At 31.6% G+C, this 16,980-nt stretch overlaps 2 protein-coding genes across 3 annotated transcripts; one reads left to right on the forward strand and one right to left on the reverse strand.

The window, feature by feature from the left end:
• On the forward strand, positions 1-6,212 carry LOC140888990 (ATP synthase subunit gamma, mitochondrial-like). Of its 2 annotated transcripts, none has more exons than XM_073296687.1 (9): positions 1-225; positions 510-546; positions 666-818; positions 1,738-1,851; positions 1,966-2,093; positions 3,268-3,390; positions 3,477-3,596; positions 3,790-3,911; positions 5,829-6,212. In XM_073296687.1, exons 1-9 carry the CDS (start codon positions 124-126, stop codon positions 5,896-5,898), a joined length of 969 nt encoding a protein of 322 aa, XP_073152788.1. In that variant the 5' UTR covers positions 1-123; the 3' UTR covers positions 5,899-6,212. The 2 variants fall into 2 exon arrangements, with proteins under 2 accessions (XP_073152788.1, XP_073152787.1); XM_073296686.1 differs by having other exon boundaries at positions 3-221; positions 503-546.
• Positions 6,213-6,654: 442 nt separating this feature from the next.
• LOC140887566 (MLO-like protein 3) lies at positions 6,655-12,126 on the reverse strand. The gene is made up of 15 exons (XM_073294889.1): positions 11,811-12,126; positions 11,657-11,714; positions 11,316-11,551; positions 10,211-10,327; positions 9,676-9,736; positions 9,369-9,457; positions 8,896-8,970; positions 8,700-8,788; positions 8,475-8,524; positions 8,285-8,325; positions 7,968-8,141; positions 7,817-7,852; positions 7,640-7,707; positions 7,463-7,523; positions 6,655-7,339 (listed from the first exon to the last, which is right to left on the reverse strand). Exons 1-15 carry the CDS (start codon positions 11,943-11,945, stop codon positions 6,983-6,985), a joined length of 1,647 nt encoding a protein of 548 aa, XP_073150990.1. The 5' UTR covers positions 11,946-12,126; the 3' UTR covers positions 6,655-6,982.
• Positions 12,127-16,980: the final 4,854 nt, after the last annotated feature.

Genomic DNA, 16,980 nt, shown 5'->3' on the forward strand with positions numbered 1-16,980 from the left:
ACTCCCATCGCAGTGAGCGAGCAATCACCATTTCCGATATTGAAAAGGGAAAACCCTAAAAGCTCACGTTGTTTGATCGAATCAGCATAAGGGAATACTGAATCGGATCGAAAGGAAGTAGCAATGGCTATGGCTGCGCTTAGACGCGAGGGGAGGCGTTTCGCCGTTCCTCTTATCTCTCCTCTCCGCTCATCTCTCGCTCCTTCTGAGTACGAGACCATGTATGTTATATCTTTTGAATGCATTGTAGGTTTTAGTGTTTGGATTTATTTCGTGATTTATATATATATGGATACATTCGCGCGATTTGCTCGTTTGTATTTCAATGGATTCTGTGGTCTACGCATGGAACTTGCTATTCGTCTAATCTTAATAAAGGGAAAATCATTAAAAAGTTTGCTCCTTGCAAATTTACACTCAAAGAACTTACGAAGTTTGATTTGACATCATTTAGTTATGCTTAATTTTCTTTGCATCTAAATCAATCAGTGTATGCTGACAGGGAGCAGGCTGTTTCGGGGGTTCGTTCGATTTCAACTCAAATTGGTATTTTATTGCATTTGATGCTTATTTTGTTATTTTTTTAACTTCAAAATCTGAACCATTCTGTCTGTTAATCTTCTAGAAATTTTAGAAATGTTCTTGTGCTTATGGCAATATTGCAGTTCGCAACCGAATGAAGAGTGTTAAAAATATTCAAAAAATCACCAAGGCAATGAAGATGGTTGCAGCTTCAAAGCTCCGAGCTATTCAAACGAGAGCTGAAAAATCACGTGGAATATGGCAGCCATTCACTGCTTTGCTTGGTGACACTCCAAGTAAATACAAAATAATCTTTTATCTCAATTTTACCAAGTGTTTTGGCTGTTGTTTCTGTTGATTTTCTGTTAAAATTTAAATTGTTTCTTTATTTGTGTCAACATGCAACTGTCCGCTGGAAGCATGATACACATAACATGAATGGTCTTTTTGCTGATCCACAATGGTTATTTAACTTTGGGGTTGTGTCTGAACACGAATTCTGTAGTGGATCTATGATAAACCGCAAAACGTAGAGTTTATTGCTGGTATAGATGGTATGAAGTTGTATGAAATGAATATTTCTTTGCATTGGCCATGTTCAGCTTTTGAATTATTTTTCTGGACTTTGATTGCAGACAGGGTTTTTCATTTCCTTTGTTAATTATGCTGTAGCTTCCCGTTCATATTCAGGGCTTTTTTGTATTGCACATCTCTTGTCTTATATAAAATAAAAAGTAGCACGCAACGATTTTTCAGTCCTTTAATCATCAAATTTGTTATTGTAATGTCTAAATGGAAATTTGACCCCGAAATATCAAATTGAATTGTTCAGTGTCTCACATTCTGTGTTATTATTTTTTTAGTGGATGGAAGGGTGGTTGGGGAGTGGTTCATATGTTTTCTGTTTGCATGATGTGTTTGTACTTCTGTTTCGTACGGTGGGGATGCTGATACTTTTCCTATGTATCACAGTTTCATGCTGACTGTAAATTGAAACAAATCAAAATAATGCTTAATAACTTCTGTATCTCTGTTATGGTTTTTTTCTTGTTTCACATCAGAATGCTGGCCATTGCATTAGCCATTTTAGATTATATGATATGATTAGCTTCTTCTTTGACTACTTTGTTGGGAACTTGGGTGGTATTATGTTATTTATTCTGCCAAGACAGTTACTGTTTTAGTACTTATCTGTCCTCGTGTTTCAATTATCAGGTGTTGATGTCAAGAAGAATGTTATCGTGACAGTATCTTCTGACAAAGGTCTTTGTGGTGGAATCAATTCTACCTCTGTCAAAATAAGCCGGGGCCTTTATAAGATAAATTCAGGCACGTAACAATTTTGCTTATGCTTGGAGCTCAAGCTCTCTGTTTTCGTGTTTGTTTCCTCCCTTATCATTAGTGGGCATATGATCATACGCATCTTGATATTTTGGACCACAGGTCCGGAAAAGGAAAGTAAATATGTTATTTTGGGAGAAAAGGCTAAGGCCCAACTTGTGCGTGATTCAAAGAAACATATTGAGCTATCAATAACTGAGTTGCAGAAAAATCCACTGAACTATACTCAGGTAGTATTTCTGGCCTTTTCTATGGGTACAGTTTTGGTGATTGTTCTTTATAATTGAGGCTTGCAAATTAATCAAAAAAGGAGAGTCTCCTTGGAGAGTTTTTTTCTAGCTCATATCTTATTTTGAGTTCAGCTACTTTTGGTTCTTGCTTGCATTAGCTGAGAACAATGTTTTAAATAGCGTGATATAGCGCATTTTTATAACCTAGCGCTACTGGGTTAGCGTTTTTCACGAATAGTGCACACTATTCTCAGGAAAAGTGCGCTATCTCGCATATAGCGTGCACTATAGTGCTATTTGGGCCAAAATTAAAGGCTCATAATTGACATATTTTGACCAAAATTAAAGGCCCAAAAAAGCAAGGTTGGGTCTTGTTGATGTGTAAAAGGACTATATGGATGTTGAAACTATATTTTATCATGTAATGATGTTTCAGAGCTAATTATCTCACTTTTTTACTTATATATACAAGTATATTTATATTTTTTAATTAAATTAATTAAATTATGGTCATGCACATATAGCTTGCTCTATGCTACGCCATGACAAGACAAAAACACTATGGGCCAATGCTACACTTTTTAAAACACTGGCTGAGAAAAACATTGTATTTATGTAATCAATAATATCTTGTCATGACTACTATCTGAACTCCACCAAATTCACTTTAATTCCAGTTTGGTTAAGTCCCAGTCATTCGTAATATTATTACATGATATGTACAGCTCTCAAGTATTTTAATTCTTGCCTAAATTCATAATCACACATCCACCGTCTATAGATGTGTGTGAGAGAATGTTTACTTCTGGCAGATGTGCCATCTCTGATAGTTTACGGGCTAGTATAATGAAATAATTATTGTTTCTAGTGTTATTCAATGCAATGCTGAACTTTCTGTTGCGTGAAACATTTTAACGCTCTAGGTAGTAGTTATCTAGATTAGCTTAGATATTTCAATCGATTTTTGGATATCTATATGTATTTTGATTTTTGCTTACCTAGTTTTCTTTTACCTGGATTTTCAGTATCTCTTCTTAATCCAGCGGAAAGTTTAGGAAGTAGGAACAACCTTGTCAATCTGTGATTGTTACAGGAAATGTAAATTCATTAGAAGAAGCTTTTTTTGTCCTTAAATCTGTTCTGTCATCTGATTTGTAAGTTCTGTTGATTGCAGGTTGCTGTGCTTGCAGATGATATCCTGAAGAATGTTGAATACGATGCTTTGAGAATTGTTTTCAACAAGTTCCAGTCAGTTGTATCCTTCCAGCCAACAACTACAACTGTATTATCTCCCGAGGTCAGCACTGCATCAGCTTTATATTGAAATGATGCCATCTGTCTGTGATAAACGACCAATGTTATTGTAATACGACATTCATATAGGTTGTGGAGAGAGAAGCTGAAGCTGGGGGAAAACTTGGGGAATTAGATTCTTATGAGATTGAAGGTGGCGAAACAAAGTCAGAAGTGCTTCAGAATCTTACCGAATTCCAGTTTTCTTGTGTAGGTTTACATTTCTAATCAATAATTCAATATCCCCAATGTTAACTTCGACCGCTATACCTAGGTTTTTTGTGTTGGTTTACCTTTGTAATCAATAAATCATATCTCCAGTTTACTTCAACTGGTATGTGAAGGTTTAGGATCAATTTATTCGTATGTTATACGTTGTAAAGGTGGTTAATGATTTCGTCAGGTTATGTTCAATGCGGTCTTAGAGAATGCTTGCAGTGAGCAAGGTGCTAGAATGTCTGCAATGGATAGCTCTAGCCGAAATGCAGGAGAAATGCTTGATCGTCTCACTCTTACTTATAACAGGTTTCGTCAATCTCTCGTCCCATTGACCATTTATTTTTTGTGCACACAGATGCATTTTATTTCTGTTACCTGCGTATCCTGATATCCACGCGCTTCAACTTCATTGTCTTGTTTTTTGATAATTTTACTAAATGTTGTCATGTTCACAAAAATTGACGAAATCAGAAATGAGTTTATGAGATAAAAGTTTGCGGTCAAATTAACTGAAGATGGATTAGGATTAAGTGTTTTAATATGTATGGGCACCTGCCAGAAATTGAAGGACATGGAAATTTTATCAGCAACAGATTCTATTTTAAAAGAAGTGATTAAATTTATATATATATTATTAAGAATTGAAGAAAAACCAGAAGTATTTAGTGTTAAAAAACAAAATGGTAATAATAAAAGTATAAAACTAAAAAGCGTGAATAGTGATGGATAAATAATTGATTTTAATATTTTACTGGAATCAGTTTTGTAGAAGCAGAATCAAAATCCCACTATGTTTTGGATTTCAACTAAATTAAGCACAAGCTAATGCAGTATTTAGATTTAAGGCAGTGTTTGAGAGAGCTTCTAGGAAGCAAAGCCAGAAGTCAAGACTCACTTTATTTTAGTGATCGCAACACTCCATAAAAAGCATAGGAGTTGCGTCACTAAAATCCGTTGTGACAAGTCCATTGGTATTTGTTAGAATATTAATTTGTATTATGAACTATAGTGATAAGTGATGAGTATTTGTTTTTAGTGTTGAAGTACCAAACAAATAGGGATATTCATTTAATCCGAACCAAACCAAACCGAAATTTCGGTTAACCGAACCGAAATTCACCCAAAATCTGAAACCGAACCGAATTTAACGGTTTGGTTCGGTTAAAAACCGAAAATATTTTGGTTTTTCGGTTTTAACCGAAATTCAATTTTTTTATTTTTTTTATTTTTTATTATTTAATTTATTAATAAAAAATAAAAAAATAATTTAAAAAATGCAAAAATGTTTAAAAAATAAAAAAAAACGGTTTTTTGGTTCGGTTCGGTTAACCAGGACAAAAAACCAAACCGAAAAACAAAAAACCGAAATCGGTTCGGTTTTCGATTTAAACCGAATTTTCGGTTTCGGTTCGGTTCGGACGGTTAACCGATCCGTGAACACCCCTACAAACAAAATAGCAAAATATGATAAATCAAATAGTAATAAGATACATAAATCCTCAAAAGAAAAACAAGCACAACAAAATAATGTAAAATTTCACGTTTCATATCACAACTGCATTGTAAGGACGAGTGGAGAAGTGGAGGTAGATGTAATATTGCCATCAAAGATTAAGAGAAATTCACCTTTTCCAACTTTTTTATTGTTTAGAATGTTTTTTAAAAAACAGTTATTCATTCTACTCATAGAACAAGAATTAAAACAATTCAATATGATACAATGATTGAAATTGTATTTTTGACTCCAAAATTTTGAACTTTATTATATTTTATATATTTAATAATTGGTCTCTACGGATAGCACGCTTCGTATTAGTGATCTCTAAATGCATGGATGATTTGGAATTATTAGATCTATCCCTGGTTTCAAGACCTACTTTTGAGGCTCTATGGATGGTGGAATTACATGTTCGTTTCCGGTTCAATTATGATTCAAACTGAAGTTTATTTCTTTATAAATTAGGAAGAAAAAGTACTGTCACCTCTGGGAAGGTCATCTAATGTTTGATGAATAATTATATTACATGATATTGTAAATATTTTATTTTCTACTACGAAAAGAAATAAATAAAGGGGTTTGCAGATAATTACCATATATCTATTGGCTTGAATTTTGATTAAGTGATGTATACAAATTTGGGTTCTTAAAACTGAAGTTGATTTGATAGCCTCAAATCTTCATTTTCTTACACTCTTAACTCGGTCTTTTGTGTTCACTCGCAGAACCCGTCAAGCATCGATTACTACTGAGCTGACAGAGATTATATCAGGAGCATCGGCACTGCAGGGTTAATCCCACATTGTCTTCTGTCTCCTCATCAGACGACGGCGAAATAAAAATAATTTGAACATCGTTTATTTTCGTACTCTTCGACGACACGCTCGGTTCGGAGCTTGATTTTTTGTTTTAAATAATAATATTCTCCGTGGTTAACATTATAATTCGGGAAACAAACTTGTGTTGTGGTCAGTTGTTTTGCGTGCTTTCCGGTTCTTTATGATACCAAATGTCTGTTCTGGCCTGCACAATGTGTTTGCGGTCTCTGTTGACCTTACTAGTATGAGAGATTTTCTACAGATTTGTTAATGTATGAAGTTTTTCTTGGCTGTTTTTTTTATTAAATTTTACACACACACACACACACACACACAAACGTATTATCGTTTCATGATCTTCAATATAATCAATACTATTATTAAGTGTCATGATAGTTTCAACAATGTAACACTTATATATATATATATACCGAAATTTCAATGTAATTGATGTGATGCTGCTCCCAGATAATTAATGATATAACTTGATATTGTAATGGGAAATATTTTTGCACAAAATAACCGAATGTACAGTTTATTTTTCTTGATATTTGGTGATAACTATTTTTATAAAATAACAAATACATTACATCCTTCTCACTAGAATATATTATTTAAATGTGCACACGGAACCAAAATCCCTGGTTATGCCACATAGTTGAACAAAAATGAAAATCTTTTGTATCTTTGAGATTTTAAATTTACACCGACTGATATATTGGATCAATTTATCTTTTGGGTGCGGAGGAGTAACAAGTTACTGAATTATACATAGAAGTTAATCGTTCTGCATTCATAAATGCTAGATTTTGTGAAATAACATGATACATACACACTCTATATATACAAAAAAAGAGGCAACAATATTGTAATTCATGTATAGGCTCTGTAACCCGGTGGCAGATCCAAAAGGGCTTGTAGAGTGGTCGTTCAATCTCAGGGTTTTTTTTAAAAATATTTTTATAGATTATTATTATATACGTAAAATATATCTCGATCGTCTCTAATAGATTCTTCATGACGGCAATAACCTAAGTCCCTATATCCTATGATAGAGGAATTCAAATTAAACCCTTTGATCGATCATGGACAATATGTAGTTCATTTTGGCTAATCTGCTGGCTTACGATACCTTGCTGCGTGTCTTGGTGGCGATCGTCGACGACTTCAGTTATCTCATCACCGCGAACATCATCGGGAGGAATGAAAACCGTGAGGGTGGGGACTCGTCTGTGGGATGAACCCTCATCCAGTGAAACTATCTCGCCGTGGCTATGCACGGTCGATGCATCGTCCCCAGCATGCAATTCCGATGAGTGTGATTCTTTCTTCCTCTTGTGCTTTACATCTTCATGCCATTGCTTGATTTTGTGTATGGTGTGTTCTTCCAATATTGCACTCTTGAATTGAGACCCCATCTGTGTTATAAATACGACGAAAACATAAATTTTTATTTGTAATTTTTTTTATTTTTGAAGAGAATTGTCAAGAAAACACTCATCAGATAGCTAAAATGATCGATGACTTTGTAAATTAAAAACCTGAGTGACGAGGGCGTAAAGGGGTAGAGTTATGTAGCTGCAAAGTATTTGAACCATTACCCTGCATAAATATATATATAACCCACCAAAACTTAGTTCATCTTAATTTTTGATAATTCATGTTTACATAAAGATGTACAAAATATATATGTTTAATGATATTGTCCAAAAACTTACGCCAACACCACCCTGATAACGATCACTTCTACGTTCTCATGGTAGCAAGAATGGATCCCAAACTGCCACTGCATGCATGCATGTAACGATTTATTTTCATCGCAGTACTGACATGTCACTCGAGCAAAAACCAGACTAAATTAACGTGGTCGTATATATGATAGAGAAAGAGTGTACCGTAACCCATATGAAGAACGAAATCTCGAATGCATTCTGCAAAAAAGATTATCCCAAATTAGTCTGATCATATCTTTGAAATTTTGTTAAAATTTTATAGAATATGCATGTGTATATAGTTTTGATTGGTGGAATAAAAGTAGGTACGTACCATAAAAAGAGTGAAATGAAGCAGAGTTAAGACAAGCTGTGGGCGATTGAACCAGAAGAGATTGTTGTTGGGTTGCACCAATGGACTCCCTTTTATCACTGTGTTTTGACTTGTCAATTGCATTGCCATTCTTGCCACTACCACTTCAAGTTTTGTTCCAATTACCAGAACTATCTACATGTATATATATATATATTAATTCAATCAATTATGTTGTGAGTGCTGACACGACTTTGGACATTGTCGAGATATATATTTCAGATGAAAATCATACTCAATATACAAATTATAAAGGATAAAAAAAAAAAAAAACTTACGACTAGGGGAAGAAATGAGACCCACAGATAGGCATTCCAACCTGTTACAAAACCAATATATATAAAAATAGCATATGGAGACTAATTATTTGATGAAGTAACTATTACATGAGGCAAAAAGTATTGGAAATATATATATTAAGGTTGAAATAAATTAAAACATGAATATCTATTGGATGTGTCGTCATACCATGGACATCGATGAGCAGGAAGATAACGACTATGAACCACATTACGGGGCTGCAAATTTAATCACAACCGATGAAGAAAGTTAAATCAACTATACGAAATCAATGAATCGATCCGACATAACTGATGACTAGTAATCTCGTGCACACGTTGCGTCCATATAAATTTTTTAGTTTCAATATGTACAATATCTTTGGTGTCTAATAGTTTTGCGAGCAAGATATACCTAATGCCAACAACAGCTTTGAAATCTTCTTCCAAAGATCTTTGGATGTACTTCCGGAAATTAAATGAATTGTTCGTAGATAAATGAGCCTACAAGAACACACACATTCGAATTAGAAAATCCCTTGTGTCCAAATAATTTTGAGATCGATCAACGAATGTCTATTTAAAGAATTACGAAAGTAGTAAGTACTGACCGAAATAAATCCATGGCGCAAAGTTAAGTAGTCGATTTTCGCCACAGAGCGAAAGAATTGCCGAATAAAACATTTCTGCACCAAATTAATCCAATAATCAAGTAGTTTTTACTTGTTTCATTTCAGTATACATATTACTGGCTCGTTTACTAGAATTAAGGTAGTGTTTAATTTGCAAGTTGCAACCTCTAAAAATAAGTGATTATGAATTTTTTTTTAACAAATTGGGATAGTTTGAAAAATGACTTAGGTAGTGTTTGCAATCTTTAAAAATAAGTGATTATGAAGATTTTTTTAACAAATTTATTAAAAAAAATTTCATAATCACTTATTTTTAAAGATTGTAAACACTACCTAAGTCATTTTTCAAACTATCTCGAATAGACTTGATTATTTTATCGTCAACATGAAAAGATATAAAAAAAGTACATTTATCACCTAAAAATTTTAAAAAAAGAAAATGTTAAACTTACAGTCCACAGTAGAGCAGAATTTGATCCGAAGGAGCTCACATGTCGTCGCCCAAATGTTGTCTGTCTCGTGTATCTAAATCTTTCAGGATCTACAAGTATACATAAATATTATATTAATATTAACTCCATGGTTTCCTACTATTCTTAGAATTTTTTTAAATCAAAATAATATGAAAAAAACATGGCTTTTGGCACATAAAAAAAACTGCTTTAATTTTATTTTAAAAAAGAGAACTTAAAATAATAAATTATTTTTAAGACATATAATATAATAATATCCCAATGGCCAATACTGTGAGGTAAGTACCGTTGGCTGCCATGTATTCCACGGTTTGGGTTTCTTTCTCCCATGCTTTCCATCGCTTCATCTGTGAATATGAATATAAAGGTGAATGGCTTGTTATCATATTCAATGTGTTTGTTATTTAAAATAAAATTTAATTTAACAAGAAAATATAACATAATAAATAAAATTTTTCTAATTCTTTTTATTTATGCATGTACGTACGTACATGATTGTGCATACATACATATATAATTGTTTTGCTCTTTCATTAAATATATAATTGAATTTAATATAAATATCAGTAATATATATGATTAATTGGATCGATCATTTGTTGACTAATTCAAAACATTGGAATTGACATCCATTGGTCATCCATCAACAACCCCTTTGACAAGGAATGTGACAGTGACAAATTTTTAGTTTAATTTCATTTTTATGACTGATTTTTTAGAAACGTCAATTTTAAATACTGGTTAATTTTACACGATTTAGAAAAAAAAAATTTATAGAAGATTTCGATGCAATTTAAAAATAAAAATAAAAATAAAAATACCTTGGCCCTTCCAAGTGCCATGGTGGCTATGCTATAGATGATCTGCATGGCAGCTATGACGAAAATGAAAATATTCAACTGATTAATTCCCCCTTCCGACATCAATGAAGTCATTCCCTGTCCATTCATCCATCATATACATATATTATATTCCTATTTTTTGGGTCAATTATTCGACAAATACATCATATTCAATAAACTAACTATATATATATGTCCCACTACTTCCATTAGCCCATAGGTCATTACAAATAGTCCATATTAAAAAAAAAGAAATTATAATTTCTGCTAAGATATGATTTTGATTCTCACTTTATTATTGTCAAATTTTGAATTTGGTTCCTTTTATGGTTTTGGGTCTATTTCCAGATAAACAGACCGATCGATCCTGTAATACCACCCAGACAGATAATAAGACATACATGGTCCAAAAACTTTGATGCAAAACAAGAGGGTAATTTCGTAATATCAAATAATATATACAAAATAATATTTGTTAATTCCCAGTACTCGAACAGAGTGAAGCATAGTTATTCTACTCTTGTTTTGTTTTTAAATAAAAATTAGTGACAGCTTATTGCCCTTTATGCATAAATAAATTTTCTTTAGAAAAATACAAGAAGTTGTCTCATGAAATGCATCAATCATATCGAAAACGAAATACATTAGAGGAATGGGAAAGAAGAGGTGAGAGATCGAAAACAACAATTTCTATACTATACATTAGATATGGATATATCATATAGTCGATGCTCGACATGATGACAACCTCGCGACAAATCTATACCATCTAGCTACATTCGTGAAGCGATCTCTTCTATGTATACTGATGATCCTAGTATAGTTTAATTTGTGTAGCCAGATATATATAATAAATCCGCCATATTCAAAGCGAGCATGAAATATCTCACCACTTTATCAAAATTACGAAAAAACCCCTCGCCCACCCGTGTCTTGAGTGCCTATTAACATTTTTTTTTTTTTTTTTTGAAAACATTTTTCTATAATTAGAGTAAAGGGGGAAAAAAAAAAATTCAAAGATCACGTACACTACTTGATTAATGATTACAGGGAATGAAAATGTGTGTAATGAATTAAGAAATACCTTGGAGCTACAATGATCTAGAGAATTGTAAGAATTCTCCTCCTTCAATCCTCTGTCGTTACGATGATGATTATTAAGTGTTGCCCAAAAATGGTCGAGACTTTTGGTAGTTTTGGTCCCTGAGCGGCTCCGGCATGGCAGCATCATATCTGCTTCGTGATTGGATATGCAAATCTTGGAAATGGATCTTTGAGTCACTGTCAGTAGCAGTGACATGAATCCCAAAAGCATCAAAACTACGAAAATTAAGACCACCCAGAAAAAGAATTAATTGAAGTCATTAATCCACAATCATTACTCAAAATTATAGCAAAATGATGATGGGATTTTGGACACAGTACCTGATTTCAGCTTCTCTGTTGCTTCGTACAGGGAAGCCTTCTTGTGTTTCTTGAGCCACTGTAGGCACAAAAATCATGAGCTAATTAGATTATTAATCAATTCTAAGAGCTAGAGTGGGTACGTACTGTTAATTAATTTCTTGAGCTAGCTTACATGGCTGGCGAGATGGATCAAGTATTCGATGCATAATCCGAGGAAGATGAACACAAAGCAGACAGTGGCCAGAGCCCAGCTTGGGGTTTCTTCCAGAGAGCGGTTGATGCCGCCTCCGCCTTCTCCCGCCGCCATGCTCGAGTACGGAAACTAATTGGTTTTTCCGGTGGGGGAGAGCTAGTTAAAGAAATTACATGGAGCTAGGGAATTAAAAGATCAATGGTATTTAGGAAAGCTGTGAAGAAAAGGAAAAGGAAGAGATATTCAACTAATTAATGTCTTGTTTCCACATAGCTAGATTGGAGAAAAATGCAATTCTAACAAGTCTCACATATGTCTCTACCTCTAGTGAAGGTCATATCCACACTTTGACTGGGTTTTATTTTTCTTTTTAATATAACAATTATATATATATATATATATATATATATATATAGCTTCTTTGTATTATTATAGAAATCTATTCAATTTGGCACATAAATGTTTATGAAAAGGTATCACACATCAATTTTATAAGATGAGTTTTGTATTCAATCTGATATATAAATTTAAAAATAGGAAATTTGTATAAAATTTATTTTCTCAATAATTTTTTTTAATCTATGAAAAAAAAAAGTAGAACTATGTATTTGAAACGGAGGGAATATTTCACTATAAATATTAGTCGAGTCGACCCATATTACAGATATAGACCGTGAGACCTTTTCAAGCCCACGGGAGGCCTACTCTAGAAGGTAAGACAAATGCTTTGGCTAAGACATAAGGACTTACAATTTCTTTATATGAAAAATGCCTAAATCTTAAAAACATATTTAAAAAACGAGGCAAAAATTGTATATTCTACCTAGTGTGTTAAAAAAAAAAAAGACACGTGTTTTTTGTTTATATATTCAATTACAAATTAAAACAAAAAAAGTTGGGGGTGCATTTGTATATTAAATAGATTTCAATTAAAGTGAAGTATCATTAAATTTTTTTCAGCTTAGAGAACATTTATTGTCATAACAATAACGATATATAACAATAATTGGAGTGTTTATAGATTTGTATTGAAAAATAAGTTGACGATCTAAAATTAAAATAAAACATAATATTTTTTATGAGTCGTATTAGATTAAAAATCTGTGTCGCAAAATTATTTCATGAAATGATCTTAAAGTTTTGTGAAATAATTATTAATCATAAAGATATGATGTGTTTAAGGTTGAAACAAGTAAATAAATAAATATATATATTTAATTACCGACTGCCAAAAATATCTCTATATAGAATTATATTAATAAAATTAAGCTTCTAGATTGTAAATATTTGTAGATTCAATATCATATTTTATCAACAGTAGCGGATCATAGCACACAAAATATATGTATTTATAAAAAAATGAATTAATTTTAAAATAATTTTAAAATAAAAATTATTAATTTTTAAAATTGAAATGACCAGAGAGAAAAATAAAATAGAAATAAAAATGTTATCTTAATATAAAGAATGTAGTAAAACCATTAGTTAACTTGATAAAATTGAAAGGTGTTTTAAACAAAACCAGAATTACATAATGACTCCCACATGTAGATTTTTTTTTAATGGAATGTGATACCCGTGAAATTATTCTAACCTGAATCTGTTCATTATGGGTTTATGAAGGTTGACCCAATTATGAGATTGTTATTATTATACAAGGTCCAACCTAGCTTTTTACCTGTTAGGTCTTTTCAGGACCTGGGCTGCTGTTAATGGGCCGACCTGAGCTGGGGCCCAATGGGCTGGGCATACATTTCTAGTTCAAATAGGACTTGGATGTCTTGAAGATAAGCTTGATCATTCTACATATATTCATGAGATATGGATAAACTCAAGGACAATCTAATAAATGAAAAGTCCTACTATAGGACGTGTTATAATTCTTACTCTATTTTCCCTTATAAATACAGGTACTGTTATGGTTGTGTTCATTCATTACTCACTATTCATTATTCATCAACACTCACTCTCACTTTTACATTCACGCACTTATATTCTCTTGTTTTTGCATTCATTATACTCTCTGTCTTCAAAAAACTGACTTAGGCATCGGAGAGGTCACACCGAAAACACCTTCAGAATCGGCGCCCCCTGACCTAACTGTTGGTTGTGCAGAGTTCATTAGTACCCGACCCGACCTGCTTTATAAATGAGTTGGAGGATCCATTCTACCAGACCGAACCCGAGGTAAAATTCCGACATCATCAGAATGCATATAGTATTAATGTATTACTGAAGAGTATATGCCGCCGCTGAAGCAGCTATTGGACAATGGACCCGCAAATGTAGGCAAAGAATTCAAAATTCTCTTGGTTGAAATTTTTGTATTTCATACGGTAAAAGATTATGTATGATTATTGATTCTAGTGATTGACACGTGCTTTTTTTTTCTTTTACTAGTAAAATTTACATGCGATGGACGTGAAAACATTTTTTTTATTATCGATAAACGTTGTTAAATAAGTTAATTAAGATGAGAAGATATTAACACGCAATTAATAAATAATTTTCATGATAATAATATATACTTATTGAAAAAAAAACCTATTACATGTCTTAGTGATGTAATCAATATAATCTTCGACATTGCAACTAATAAAAATATTTGCAACATTTTCAAACAATGTAACACTTACAGTTTTAATGTTTGTATTATTTACGGCCATGATTATTTTACATCCACATTAACTGTTTAGAATAAGACATTATCAATAATTCATGTAAGCTTATAAATATAAGTGTTACGTTTATTGTAGTTTTATATTAACAAAATATTGATATTGAAACTTATGTAATTATTGCAACTCGACAGTTTTCTATTTTTTTTTATTAATCTTGAAAAATTATGACATGTTTCGTACCATGAATTCGTCTTATTTTCTATCTCATGTATGTATGGTTTATTTTTATTTTTTAATAAGTGAAATATGTTAATCAAATTATATTAAAATGATTTTAAAATTTTCTATGTTATATGTTGATCACTATTGATTTATGAAAAAAAAAATTGGTATAGATAATGCATTCTAAACCTTAATTTAAATTATTGCATCAAATATTTTTTTTATTTTATATTTGAGATTTTTCTCTCTTTAAAGATTTTTCATATCATGTGTTTTTTATTTTTCATGAAAGAATCATTATTATCATCATCTTTAATAACAATTCTTGTGATACTATTTTCATCAATCATTTGCATTTTTCAATCGTTATTATTTAATTAGACGGTCTTTTTTTATGCTAAAAATATTTACTTGCAAAGAATAACAATAATTTCATCATTCTCGTCTGCATTCTGGTATGTTATCGTTTTTTATTACTTGTATGTCAGTATCGTTAAAAATATTTAACTTTTATATTTATATCCTTATATGTATTTATTTTTACATAAATCTGTGTAGAGTAAAATGACAAAGTTGTAGATTCACAATTGTAAAACTTTACCCTTTTATTCATACTTTTAGATAGGTAATAAAATATAATATAATATTTATATCCTTATATGTATTTATTTTAACATAAATTTGTGTAGATTAAAAGGGCAAAGTTGTAGATTCACAATTGTAAAACTTTATTATTTTATTCACACTTTTAGATAGGTAATACATATAATATAATATAATATAATATAATACAATATAGATTATTTTTCGATTACTAAATTTCAAATAGTGGCGTAGAATAGAAGAGTAATCCTATGTATTTAATGGTTCCTTCGACCCTAGCCCACGGGTAATGCCCTAAACCATTAAAATTGTGACACGTGTTTAATAGTTCCCCTTGTATTGTTTTAATTATTTTTTTTAACCAGTCATCATTTCAACCATGGTTAAGGTAGGAAATGGTAAATAGTCAAACCCACGTCTTATTTTTCACTTTTCATTGTTCATCCCCGTCTTCACCTCTCCCTTCCCATTTCCATTTTCACCACTCCATTCAATAATTGCTCCTGCTTGCTCTTGCTCTTGCTCTCGCCACCGCCTTTCTGCTTCATTCCCTGAAGCAGCCCCTGTGGATGTCCTTCACCGACCACTAATTTACCATCTATGGTTAGTTAAACTTTAGATTTGAAAGACTTTATATAGATTTCAGATCTAAAACCTTTAACTCCATTTTTTCTTTACAAAAGACAACCCTTGACTTCATTTCACCATTTATTTTTTCTACTTCATTTTTAATAATCTTTTTGGACGACTGTTGCAGGCGTCGCCATTGTTGCCGGTACCAGTCGCTCTCGCCTCACCTGTCACCGCCACTGCAGATTATGCCCATATTAAATTAAATTTGTCATTCAATATTGTCTTTTATTTCATATATTATTTTGTTAGGTGATATTTATATGCTCATTATAATTAACTAAGGTGTTTATTTCTTAATTAATAATTTCAAGCTTAATCGATACTTTAAAAACAAACACTAATGATAATTTTTTTGGTGAAAAAAGATAATTAATTAATCTCACTTCTTTTTTTTTTCCCAACCACTCATGCAGAAACGGCGACGATGAAAATGTTGATAATGCAAATCCAAAAAAAATAGGTCAAATTTTTTGTTCCTAAAATTAGGATAAGGATCAAGACAAAATATTTAACGATAAATAATAAATATTTTCGTTATTTATGGGTATAACAAGTTAAATAAATAATAAATAATTTTGTTATTTATTGGATAACAATATATTATCATTGTTTTCAATTAATATTAATTGCAATATAACACTTCATTTAAATTGAATTGAACCAGATGTATGGTATGTAAAAAAAACAAAATGTCTAAAAGCAATGAAATTATGAAATTTGACTTTGAACCAATTATCTATGAATTACTGGTTAATCAATTATACAAATAAAATAATCTTAATTGTTTCACTTATTGTTTTGTATTTCATATTATCTTCTAGTTTTTTTTTTGTTGTTTTTTTTTAAGAAACTAGTTCATATTTTGGGAACTATATTAATTGGTTTCATAAAGGAAAAACAACATTATTTCCAAGACACAGAAATCCAAATATTTTAAACCATTGTTTTAAGTTTTACCACTACAATCGTAAATACAAATTCGAAATAATGTAATAATCCCAAAAAAATATTACGATGTATCAACATTTGAAGAAAACAACTAAGAAGAGTAACTCTTAAGTGCAATAAGT

Source organism: Henckelia pumila, chromosome 3, assembly GCF_033568475.1.
Source record: "Henckelia pumila isolate YLH828 chromosome 3, ASM3356847v2, whole genome shotgun sequence".
NCBI lineage: Eukaryota > Viridiplantae > Streptophyta > Magnoliopsida > Lamiales > Gesneriaceae > Henckelia > Henckelia pumila.